This window comes from Cucurbita maxima, unplaced genomic scaffold (genome assembly GCF_002738345.1).
Source record: "Cucurbita maxima cultivar Rimu unplaced genomic scaffold, Cmax_1.0 Cma_Scf00028, whole genome shotgun sequence".
NCBI lineage: Eukaryota > Viridiplantae > Streptophyta > Magnoliopsida > Cucurbitales > Cucurbitaceae > Cucurbita > Cucurbita maxima.
Window position 1 is genome coordinate 1564453 of NW_019272044.1, and position 13532 is coordinate 1577984.

General features: G+C 34.1%; 2 protein-coding genes across 3 annotated transcripts; both read left to right on the plus strand.

Annotated features, from left to right (window-relative positions):
- Positions 1–1954: 1954 nt before the first annotated feature.
- Positions 1955–4314, plus strand: LOC111465029 (ACT domain-containing protein ACR8-like). The gene is made up of 7 exons (XM_023109283.1): positions 1955–2267; positions 2395–2440; positions 2538–2652; positions 2743–2810; positions 2915–3487; positions 3575–3679; positions 3758–4314. The coding sequence occupies exons 1-7, from the start codon at positions 2194–2196 to the stop codon at positions 4118–4120; spliced, it is 1344 nt and encodes a 447-aa protein (XP_022965051.1). The 5' UTR covers positions 1955–2193; the 3' UTR covers positions 4121–4314.
- A 4167-nt stretch (positions 4315–8481) lies between these two features.
- Positions 8482–13353, plus strand: LOC111500274 (probable nucleoredoxin 1). 2 transcript variants are annotated; one of them, XM_023151989.1, is made up of 5 exons: positions 8482–8636; positions 9963–10442; positions 10511–10990; positions 11772–12397; positions 13159–13353. In XM_023151989.1, exons 1-4 carry the CDS (start codon positions 8541–8543, stop codon positions 12393–12395), a joined length of 1680 nt encoding a protein of 559 aa, XP_023007757.1. In that variant the 5' UTR covers positions 8482–8540; the 3' UTR covers positions 12396–12397; positions 13159–13353. The 2 variants fall into 2 exon arrangements, with proteins under 2 accessions (XP_023007757.1, XP_023007756.1); XM_023151988.1 differs by lacking the exon at positions 13159–13353 and adding an exon at positions 12884–13151.
- Positions 13354–13532: the final 179 nt, after the last annotated feature.

Here is a 13532-nt window from a genome sequence, read left to right on the forward strand (position 1 = left end):
TTTTTTTTTTTTTTTTTTTTTTAATTCTTTTATTATTTATTTTTTATTTATAATTCAACTCTAAAAAAATTTCTTATAAATTATATATTCTAATTATTACGTGTTAATTTAAATTATAATTTTAGATAAGAATTAAATAATTTAGAATTAAAATGAATATATATTGTTATTATTATTACTATTTTTATAATTATTTAAAACAGTTTTAACTGTCAACTGTCGTGAATTGAAGGAGACAGCTTTTTGCAGTAGCGCCACGTCATAAGCGGTGGAGGGAAAATTAGCCGCCAACTCAGGAACGTGATTTCTGACATGCTTTCCACGTGATTTTCAGACAATGCCACCCCTGTGGGCCCCTCCACTGCCCTTTTTTTTTTCTTTAAATAAAGGCTAAATAATAATTTTGTATATTCGTATTTAATAAATTACTAAAATTTTAAATTTTGATTATCCCAAAATTTAAATTTTTTTAAAATGTTTGTCTAATAAATCTAACATTTTGTGTCTTATCAAATTTAAAATTTTATTAAAATAACATTAAAAGAATTTTAAAATCTAAAAAATTTAGAGATTAAATATTTATTTAATTTTTTTATATTCTAAATTGAATACTTTATAGTGCAAAAAGATAATTAACAGAATTCTTTATTATTTTTATTTTTTATTTTTATTTTGCTGCGCACCGTTATCAAAAACATATCAGCTTTTCTTTTATCCTAATATGTACGAATTTGTTCCTTTTTATTCTATTAATTAATTATAATATATAATAAATAAAGTGGTTAATCATTAATACATGGGAATTTATTTCCCACTTGCATTATTTATATAACCAACTTATTGAAATTCAATTTTCATTTACTTTAAGCCATAAATATATTTAGTTTTGGAACAATATTTATTGGAATTAATGTAATCTAATTTATTACCACATGGGTAATAAATTAAAATTAATAATAGTTACATTTACACTATTTAATGAGCTTATTAAGATTTATAGCATCTATAGACTCAACCCATATTAATTAATATTAATATTATAAACTTAGGATACTTTATTAACCTAATTATTATTTGAATCATGCTTATTATCCTTAAATGATTATGAAATAAAGTTTAAAACATTGAATTTTCATATTCTTATAAATGTAATTTAATGAAAATAATTAAAAAAGACAGCATAATTGATTTTTTTTTTATTTTTTATAATTGAATATATTTGAATTGATTAGGTGGAAGAGATGGTTTGTTCTCCCAAGCAAGCGTGCTTTCCACTAACCACGTCACTCATCTACTACATCCTTTATTTACTAAGTTGCCCTTTTGATTCAAATTTACTCATTTGCCCTCCTCGAGCAATAAATGTTTATCAATTTAAGCATAAATTATTTAATTAAAATTTTTTAATAAATATTTAGATTTATTACTAATAATTAAGGAAAAAAACTTCAAAATTTTAAGCATGTCGCACGTGCGGTGGCATAATTTTGGTCGGCAAAAGAAAACGGAAGGAATTGTAAATCAGGAAGGTGGGACCCACCTGCCAGCTGGATCGAACAACTCACCTTTTCTCTTGGTGGTAGCTCGGCGAATACTATCGAGTCAATTGCAAGCAAAGCTACACGTCAGTATCTTACGTGGCATCCTTGCTGGACATTCCGGCTAGTTCCATTGGCCAAACTCCCACCAATAAAATCAAAGTTGTCTTGCAGTAAAATTTAAATTTTGAGCTGTAACCTTTAAATATATTAATATAATAATTGAGGGTAGAAATATATTAATTTTTTTAAAATTTTGAATTTATTGTTAAATATTAAATACAAAATTAAAAAATTAAGAAAGTCCGGTCAGGCTAAAAAATTAACATCACGGGTTCGACTTCTCAGCTCCAAAAACGATTCAACTGAGAGTAACAGTAAATCGCCAAAAGGTAAGAGAGAAAAAAAAAAAAATCTGAGAGGGAAATAAAAAGGGAAATAAAAAGGATATTGAAGATTTGATAGGATATATTATATAATCATAAATGTTGTTGCTAAAGAGAGCGGGTAGAGATTTAAAGATCCAAGCGACGAGAAAAGGGATTTACAGAAACAGAACGTGTTTAGAACCCTATTTTTCTCTGTCGATTCTTTGTTTCGATCGTTTTTTTCTGCGTTTTTTTTGGTTTTTCTTGGTGGGTTTTGGGTTTTGAAGATGATGATGGAGATGGAGTGGCCTTCTTGTCTTGATGAATACGAAAAGCTTGTTATTAGGATGAACACACCCAGGTTTCACTCTCTGTTTCATCGATCTCCCCTGTTTTTTGTTGAAATTTTCGAACCCATTTGATGGATTTGGCTGTTGATTCTTGAAATTTCTTATGATTTTTGTTTGTTCTTTCTTCACTTGATTTAGGGTTGTGATTGATAATGGCGCTTGCTCTACTGCCACTCTCGTGAAGGTACAAAGAACAAAAATCTCCATTAAAATGCTCTGTTCATCTCTGTTCATCTGGAACTGTGTTTGATTCTGTCGCTGAAACTGTATTTTGTTTGAAGGTTGATAGTGCTAGAAGATATGGAAATCTCTTCGAGGCTGTACAGATTCTTACTGATATTAACCTCTCGATCAAGAAAGCTTATGTTTCTTCAGATGGGCGATGGTTCATGGATGGTAAGATTTAGAACAGGAACGCCTTATTTTGCCTGTTTGTTCTTCATTTTGAATGTTTTTTAATGGTTGTGTTCTTTAATTTCATTGTAGTGTTTCATGTTACTGATCAAAACGGCGAGAAATTGACCGACGACACTGTGATTCACTACCTCGAGCAGGTGATTTAGATTGTTGATTGAACTTATGAACATTCTTTTGCTGGTTTGTTGTGGTTGAAACTCATTTTTTGGATCTGGGGGTGTTTGTTTGTTCAATTTGGCAGTCGCTCGGGACGACCCATTATCGGAGGAATGAAGCGTTTAATGGTGCCACCACGGCGTTGGAGCTCACCGGGACAGACCGTGTTGGTCTTCTGTCGGAGGTGTTTGCTGTGCTAGCTGATCTGCAGTGTGATGTGGTGGAAGCTAAAATTTGGACTCACAATGGCAGGATTGCTTCCTTGATCTATGTCAAGGACTGCAACTCAGGTTCCCCCATCGAAGACCGACAGAAAATTGACATCATTGTAGCACGGTTAAGGAGTGTTCTTAAGGGAGACAATGACATTCGTAGCGCGAAGACGTCGGTGTCAATGGCAGTAACACATACCGAAAGGAGACTGCATCAAATGATGTTTGCTGACCGTGATTACGAAAGGAAGGCTATCTTGAAGTCAAACGCTGCCGATTCCCCTGGTGTAACGGTTCAGAACTGCGCCGAAAGGGGTTACTCGGTTGTGTACGTTCAATGCAAAGATCGAACGAAACTATTGTTTGATGTTATATTCACCTTGACAGACATGGAATATGTGGTGTTTCATGCCACAATCAACACTGCAGAAGAAAGAGCATATCTGGTATATATAAATATCTACATGAGTTTAAACTGAACCATTTTTATGTTTTGAATCGAGCTTGAACGTTTTTCGGTTCGGTTTTATCAGGAGTTCTACATTAGGCATAGCGACGGAACCCCAATTAGTTCCGAACCCGAAAGGCAGCGAGTGATTCAATGCTTACAAGCTGCTATACAAAGAAGAGCATCTGAGGTAACTCTCCATTGCAACTGATTGGTATTGTTTCTTGCAAATGAACCAAACTGATTATATTGTGATTGTGAGATGCAGGGTGTGAGGCTAGAACTATGCACAGTGGACAGGCCAGGCCTTTTAGCAGATGTGATGAGGACGTTCCGAGAGAACGGTCTGAACGTAACGAGGGCCGAGATCTCCACGGCGAGGGACATGGCTCGAAACGTATTCTACGTGACCGATGCGGTTGGAAATGCAGCTGATCCAAAGACCATAGAGTCGGTCAGACAAAGGATTGGGTTGAGTAAGTTAAAGGTGAAGGAAGTTGCGTCGAGTTGTGATCAAGCGACAGAGAGGGAAGAACAAACGGTCGGAGTTGGTGGGGCGGTGTTGTTTACGCTCGGAAGCATGGTGAGGAGGAATCTGTACAATCTAGGACTGATTAAGTCATGTTCGTGAGCGAGCTCGAGATCGATTCGATACTAGAAAAGAGTAGCGAGATTGGTTTTAGTTTATGAGAAAGATTCTTTGCTTATGGTAATATGATTTGGTGTATATAAAGAATATAGAGAAAAGGTGGAATTTGGTGTTATATATGGGTTTGTTTGAAAGAGTTTTTTTAGTGTATAGTTAATGATGTAAATATCAAATTTTATATTAATGTAATGAAAAATATTGGATTTATTAATTTTTTTAAGGCTTTACTCAATTTTTTAAAATACTCCTATAAATAAATTATTTTATAAATAGAGATGTTCGGGATGAAAAAGCTTTCTCCATTTTCGGTCCAAGATAAGTTAACGTTGATTCATTTTTGAAAAAATGTGCATTTATTTAATTATTACAATTAGAGTATTAAATTAATTAATTTATTTTTTTAATATAGCCAAATGACATATATATAGTATGGGTTGAAATATATATTTATACTAAGTGGCATGGGACGGTGAATTGAGCTGTGACATGGATTATAATCTTTTCTATTTGTTGACGGAAACAAATGGTCTACGAACAAGGAAGCTATAAGTAATGCAACTATGAATCTCATGGAGAGTTCGATCCTGGCTCAGGATGAACGTTGGTGGTATGCTTAACACATGCAAGTCGGACGGGAAGTGGTGTTTCCAGTGGCGGACGGGTGAGTAACGCGTAAGAACCTGCCCTTGGGAGGGGAACCAGAGGTGGAAACGACTGCTAATACCCTGTCGGCTCAGGAGCAAAAAGAGGAATCCCCCAGAGGAGGGGCTGGCGTATGTTTCTCATTACTCGTTAGACAAAAACAGCTAATATAAAAATAGGGAATATAATTCTGTCTCCCACTCGAGTAACATAAAAAAAAATGTTCCCATCTAAATAAAAAATGAGGTCGGGTAGAAATAACATCTTTATTTATAAATTTGGTTTTTAAAAACTAAATAATTATAAAAAAAAAAAAATTGTAAGTTTCGTTAATATCTTAACTCAAAACGTTGACGATTGATTTAGAACTTATTTTAATTTAAAAGAATTAAAAAAATAAACATAAAAACAACACTTTAACAAAAAAACATATACACAAACCAAAAGGAAATGAACTAGATAAGTTATATATAATTTAAATTGGTGAAAGAAATTATATTAAATAAACTTTATTATTATATTATTATTATCATCTGAGTGAAAAATTAATTGTATTTAATTGGTCTGATACTAATTATTCACTCAAAAATAAATTAAAAACCTCAAATTTAAGCCATATTATTTATAATATATTTATTAATAAATAAAAATTAAACAAAAGGTAAACCTTTTAAATTATTTTATCTAAAATTAATGGGTTGAAAATATTAAATAAAGAAATTTTCATAACATTTTTCATACAACTTAGTGATATTAATTAAAAGTATGTTTTTTAGTATATTTTGAATATTTTTTTTGTGTTGCACTATATTAATTACTTAAATGTCATTTTATTAATAATATATTTCTCTAATAAAAATGAAAATAGTTTTTAAACTAATGTGTACTTCTTTATTTATTAAGATTATTTTTACACATTATTCCAAAACCGAAGGCGGACTCCTAAATAAATAAATAAAAATAATGGTCAACTACACCATTACAAATAAATATATATATATATATATATATATATATATAAAATACAATTAACCTTTAATTTTAAATAGAAATGGTTAATATTTTGTTTTAAAAATATTCTTAAAAATGTTTCAAAAATACCTTTTAATTTTTAAAAATTTCAATAATACCCTCAAATTAATATTATATATCTATATAATACAATTAACTGGTTAATATTTTGTATAAAAAATATTCTTAAACTTTTAAATATGTTTCGAAAATACTTTTAATTTTCAAAAATTTCAATAATACTCGAAATTAAAAAAAAAAATTACCATTAATTTTAAATGAAAATTGTAAATATTTTATTTAAAAATATTCGTAAACAAAAGTGTTTAAAAAATATTGAGTTTTACCTTTAAATTTTTTCAAATACTTTGAAAATCACATTTAACATTTTATCATTAATATTGTGACGGAATTGTTAATAATACATTTTATAAAAAAATACTTATGAACTTTCAAAAATAATGTTATATCTTTAACCATATAGAATATTAAGTAATTAAAAGTTTAATTTATATTTACTATGAAAATTCTAAATTAATTTAAATATGAAAACAATATGTCCAAGCTGTGAAATAATGTTAAATTTCATTAAATTCTAAATCAAATATTATTATTTAATTTCTATCTGAAATGACAATTATTATTATTATTATTATTATTATTTCTTCCATTGAACTTGTCTTAGCTTTTGACACTTTCTCTTGATAATGTAATGTCAACTCTACTAGTTGACTTTTAATTTTTCAACCCCTATTTAATTTATTTTTTTTTTCTATATGTACCTATAATAAAATAAGAGATTTTAATGACTTTATGTTTTATTTTATTTTATTGCACTAGGGGCTTCTATTCTTTTTAATTTAAAAATATAAGATATAATTCCGCACAACTCATTTACACAACCACTTATTTGTTCGGGCCAAGTAGGCAAGCAATTTTTTCTCTACTAATAATCTCAACCGAGGTTTGTTCATGGACAAACCTTCAATCCGATCTGCCCCTAGCTCCATAATCCACCCCTCTTTCCTAGTCCCATCAAACTCTTCAATCTAATCCTCTTTTTCAACTCGAGTTTAAAGTTCAACCTTTCGTTATCGATGAACTAAGTGCTCTTAGACATAGAAATAGAACAAGTCTTAAAATAGATCGAGAGAAAATCATTGACATGTCTAAATAATATTAGGTTTAAATTCAATCACTAACGTTGAAATATGAGAATGAATATAAGAAAAAACATATTGTCCACAACCTCACAGTTTTAAAAACGCGTCAGTCAGAGGTTCCCACACCCTTACACAATCAATTCCTTGGGGCCCTACGTTCTCGTTGACACACCGACCAATGTCTAACTCTGATAATATTTGTAATAGTTTGTCCATTTTGGCCAATTATATATCATCGTCAACCTTATGCTTTTAAAACGCGTTTCTAGAGAGAGGTTTTCACACCTTTATAAGAAATGCTTCGTTCTCCTCTCCAACTAATATGAGATTTCACAAAAACGATATAATATATATTATTATTGATTAATATAACTCATGACACGAACATATTCGTATAGCTATATGATAAACACGAAGATTGAAAGTGAAAACCAATAATAAAAAAAGAATAAAATAAAATTAAGATTCTTATTAATTTATTTTTTTTTTAAACATGGAAGATGTAATTTACTAATATATTTTAATTACCATTAAATTTATTAAAATAATATTGTTAGCATTAGCTTCAATTATCTATACAAAAATTAATTTTAATTTTATTTAATTTCAAATTTATTTAAATTTACCTGTCTCAAGATTACCCGGGAAGAGAAATATATTATTAGATAGAAGTGTTCGTAATCCAACACTATCTTACTCTTAAAAAGTTCATGACAGTTTATGACAGATGTTAGTGTTGTGTTATGACTGGTAAATGTTTGATATTTGAACTTTACGAGATTTTTGTTATAAATGCAACAAATATTGTAGATAAGTATGATTTATCCCGACAACCTAACCAAACCCAATTCGAAAATAGAGATGTTGGGTTGAGTTAGGTTGCGAACTTTATTTGAGTTACTTAGGTCAAATTGGTCCGAAAGATTTTTCCGACCCAACCCTAAATTCGTGCACCCCGATTGCTAGAGTAGCTCTTTAATTGTCATTAGCTCTCTCCTATAACGTCTAAGATTTGATCCCTCATCCTTGTTCTACTGTATATGGAAACGGTGAGTCGATACTTTTTTTAATAACAAAGTGTAAATGATTAAAATATCAATACAATTGATACATTTGTAAATCATTCAATCGAGAGGTATTCGCCACGAATCTGGAGGAATATAAGAGAGAGTGAGGAGAGATTTCTCTCTCTTATCTAAGAGGGAGTTTGAAGACGGATATTATATTCTTGTTTCTGTTACCATCCTCGACACCGACACCGATTTTGACCTCGCCACATATATATATATATATATATATATATATATATATATATATATATATATATATATATATATATATATATATATATATATATTTTAAAAGAACTGACAGAAAACTTAACCTATTGAACATCTTTATCCTGACTTCAATATATATTATATACCTACAGTTTTTAAAATTATATACCCACCTCAATATTTTAATCATAGATTTGATTAAGTTGTCTTAAATTAATCCATAAATAATTAGAAATGCTTTATGTTTGTTTGAATCAGTCCTTAATCTGTGGTTCGCTAAATTACTTCGAATTGAAGAAGAAAATAATGAACGTTGACGAACACGACGGTCTCGGAGGCGTCGCTGCTCATGGTCTTCACTCAGAGTATGGGGACTTCCTCCTCCGCAACAATGGCGACAAGGTACTCCAATCGATTATTCGATTCATTATTGATCCACATGTTTTCGCGCGTTTTTCATTTTGGATTTCTTGCTTTCTAAATTGCGCCGATTCTAGCCTCTTCCTCTTACTCTTGTCCTTTAGAACTAGTCATTTAAACAGATTTTGCTAAATTTTTAGTTAGAAAAAGTATCAGGACTGGAACTGGAACTGGAACCCTTTGTCAATTTTCTTCTGGTGTATTGTATGTTTTGTCTCAAGTCGATTAGAAACCTCTTTCTAGTAGACGCATTTTAAAAATCTTGAGGGGGAAGTCTAGAAGGGAAAGCCCAAAGAGGACAATATTTGCTAGTGATAAGCTTGGGCTGTTACAAATGATATCAGAGCCAAGTTACCGGACGATGCAAGACACTGGTCGGAGTAGGGCTAGACCCTCTCCATAGTAGGCGTGTTTTAAAACCGTGAGGCTGACGGCAATACGTAAAAGGTAGCAAACAATATTTGCTAGTTACAAATGGTATTAGAGCTAGACACTGGACGGTGTGCTAGTAAGGACGCTAGCCCCTAATGGGGTGGATTGTGAGATCCCACATTAGTTGGAGAGGGGAATGAAGCATTCCAAGGGAAACCTCTCCCTATCCCATCAGTTGGAGAGGTTTCCCCTTATAAGGAATGTTCCGTTCCCCTCTCCCTAGCATACGCGTTTTAAAACCTTAAGGAGAAGCTTAGACGGGAAAGTCCAAAGAAGACAATATCTACTAGTGGAGGGCTTGAGCTGTTAAAAATAGTATTAGAGCCAAGTTACTAGACGGTGCGAAACACTGATCAGAGTAGGGCTAGACCCTCTCCATAGTAGACACATTTTAAAACCATGAGGCTGACGGCGATACGTAACGGGTTAGACCGGACAATATCTGCTAGCCGTGTGTTGAGGACTGTGGATTGTTGGGAGGGAGCCTCACATTGGCTAATTTAGAGGATGATCACGGGTTTATAAGTAAGGAATACATCTCCATCGGTACGAGGTCTTTTGGGAAGCCCAAAGCAAAGTCACGAGAGCTTATGCTCAAAGTGAATAGTATCATATTATTGTGGAGAGTCATGATTCTTAACACCATGGTCTCAGGCTGTTATAAATGGTATCAGAGCCAAGGACGGTGTGCCAATGAGAACTCTGGCCCCCAATGAGGTGGATTGTGAGATCCCACATCGATTAGAGAGGAGAAGGAAACATTCTTCATAAGGGGAAACCTCTCCCTAACACACACAACAGAGAGGAGGTTCTGGTGTTTAATATAACAAAAATGGTTTGAATAGTCACATACTAGCTTAATCTTGAACCCTGCAGGTTGATATTGAGATGCTAAAGGGGAAGAATCTGGGGTTGTATTTTTCAGCAGCATGGTGTGGCCCATGTCAAAGATTCACCCCTTCTTTGGTGGAAGCATACAATGAGCTATCTTCTAAAGGCAAATTTGAGATCATTTTTGTGTCAGCTGATGATGATGAGAAGTCTTTCAATGAGTATTTCTCTAAGATGCCATGGCTTGCTATCCCATTTTCTGATTCAGAGAGAAGGGATCGCTTGGATAGCTTGTTCCAAGTGAGTGGAATACCCCATCTCATAATCCTTGATAACAAATGGGAACTCTCTACTGATAGCGGAGTCGATTTCGTACGAGAATACGGAGCCAAGGCGTATCCTTTTACCCCAGATCGAATCGCTCAATTGGCGAGCCATGAGGCCATGGCTAGAAGAGAACAGTCCTTGAGATCCATCATGGTCTCTTCTTCACGTGATTTTGTAATATCATCTAAGGAGGAGAAAGTGAGTTCCAATGATTTTGCTCATCATTACTCTTTTAAACTCGTTTTAACTTGTTTCTTACTTGCAAGGTACCTGTCACTAAGCTTGAAGGGAAGGTAGTGGGTCTGTACTTTTCAATGTTTTCATATGAACGATGTATGGCTTTTACACCAAAGCTTGTGGATGCTTATGAGAAACTGAAAGCAAAAGGGGAGAGATTTGAAATTGTGCTGATATCACTTGATCAAGATGAAGAATTATTTAAACAAGGTTTAAGAAATATTCCTTGGCTTGCATTACCTTTCATAGATAAGAGATGTGATAAGCTGGTTCGATATTTCGAGATTTCGACGCTACCGACCTTGGTTATAATTGGACGAGATGGAAGAACTCTTCAGTCCAATGTTGTTAATGTCGTCGAAGAACACGGTTTTCTGGCATATCCTTTCACGAAGGAAAGGTTTGCTGAGCTTGCAAAGCTTGAAAAGGAAAAAGAGGAAGCTCAAACGTTGGAGTCGGTCTTGGTTTCGGGGGATCGTGATTTTGTCATCGAGAACAATGGAACCAAGGTTCGAGTTTTATTTTAAATTTAATATGGTTTTCATTTAGATAAAGTAAACACTTTGGTTATAGTGATTGGCTACCACTCGTGGATATAGGAGAATTTCTTCTCTACAAACCATGTAAATCTTTGTGCATTTTTGTTTAATTTCTGTTTGCAGGTGTGTGAGTGTGATCGATCTTGCTTCTGCTTTTGTTATAGCAATTGGGTATCAGAACATTTGGTTGTAGTATTCCGCTACAAGAACTGGGTATCAAAGCATTTTTGGTTATAGGTTTGATATCCCACATTGGTTGGGGAGGAGAACGAAACACCCTTTATAACGGTGTGGAAACCTCTCCCTAGTAGATGCGTTTTTAAAACCTTGAGGGGAAGCCCGAAAGGGAAATCCCAAAGAGGACAACATCGGCTAGCAGAGGGCCTGGACCGTAATAAATGGTATCAGAGCCAGACACTAAGCAATGTGCCAGCGAGGAGGCTGTTCCCCAAAGGGGATAGACACTAGGCAGTGTGCCAGTAAGGACGTTGGGCTCCTAAGGGGGGTTCCCATGTCAATGGGAGAAAGGAACAAGTGTCAGCAAGGACACTGGGCCCTGAAGGGGGTGGAGGGTGGATTGTGATATCCCACATTGATTGGGGAGGAGAATGAAATACCCTCTATAAGGGCGTGGAAACCTAGACATGTTTTAAAAATCTTGAGGGAAAGCCCGAAGAGAACAATATCTGCTAGCGGTGAGCCTGGGCCGTTACAATAGGTGCATAAATAACTAAATTGTTTGATTCTTCAGGTACCGGTGTCAAGTCTGGTGGGGAAGAACATCCTCATCTACTTCTCAGCAGATTGGTGCCCACCATGTCGTGCATTTCTGCCAAAACTCATTGAAACACATCACAATATTAAGAAGAAGAAGGGTAATCTGGAAGTGATCTTCATCTCGTGCGACAAGGACGAAGTATCGTTCGAAAAACTATTATCTCGAATGCCGTGGTTAGCCATTCCCTTTGGTGACCAAAGGAAAGCATTGATAAGGCGAAAATTCAAGGTCCAAATGGAAAGTATCCCAGTGCTTATATGTATCGGAGCGGATGGGCGCACGGTTACGAATGATGCTACACAACTCGTTTCAATTTATGGCGCTAAGGCTTATCCTTTCAGTACCAGTCGAGCTGAAGAGTTGAAGTCGGAAACTGAGTTGATGACATGGAATTTGCCTCAGAATGTTAAGCATGTACTCCATGAAGGACATCTTCTTTCGCTTACGTCTCGAAAAGGATACGTGTGCGATGGATGTGAAAAGGAAGGACGTGTATGGTCGTATTGTTGCAAGAGGTGCGATTTCGATCTCCATCCCGAGTGTGCTTTGGAAAAGAATCCAGAATACCAGATGGATAAATGGAGAATTTGTGGTTGAAGGTAACTACTTCATTCATCATATTGATATTTAAAATGATCGTCTCACTTTTTTGACCAATCTTGTCTGCATTTCTGTTCCTTTCTCATATCTGTAGCTGTTTATGTTTATCTTCTTGACTGGTTGCGAATGTGTTCGACATATATTATTTATGGAATATATCTGATATTATATCGATATAATCTTCCATTTATGATTTGATTTAGAGTATATTTTATTTTATTTAATTATTTTATATTTTTCTCATTTGTATTTCTTGTATCATATTTAAAGAGTATGAATATCAATGATAATATACACCTTCCCAATTCTATTTTTTATCATTTGAGATCTCAACAAATTCTATGTATGATGCCTTGGGTATTCTCTGTTGAGCCATTGCGAGTCTACTTTGGCTCGTTATGTATTGCCGTTATCATCACGTTTTAAAACGTGTCTATTAGGGAGAGGTTTTCACATGCTAAGAAATGTTTTGTTTCTCTCTCCAGACCTCACAATCCATCCCGTTGGGGACTCAATGTCATGCTTGCACACCGCTAGGTGTCTGATTCTAGTACCATTTGTAACAGCTCAAGTCCACTGCCAGTAGATATCGTCCGCTTGGCTCATTATGTATCGCCTTCAATCTTATGTTTTAAAACGCATCTATTTGGGAGAGGCTTTTACACCCTAAGGAATGCTTCGTTCCTCTCTCGCACCAATGTTGCTTTCATTGTACACCATTGATGATGGTGTAAGAGTTATTCTCCTCGATTGATTTTAGATGTAATTTGATGACGGTATCGGCGTAGGAACACATTTCTTGATTTCATGGTTGCAAAAGTCCTTGATATTTGACGTTGGTACGATCCCCTACATTTCTTGATTTCCCCGCTAGACAACTTCAACCATGTTTATGTTTGTAGATTATAGTTGAGAGATAACAATACGTTGTGAATCAATATAGTAGTTGCTGATATTTTGAATTTTTTTGAAATAAGAACATGATTCCCGACTAAAAACATAAGAGGTATGTGTCCAGAGTGGATTCATTGAGACTTTCTCTTGTCTCGATAGGGAATGGTACGATTTTCCCCCTAATTGTATTGAATCAAAATAAAAAAGGTCGTAGCCCGTTGGGCCGAGTGTTCACCAACT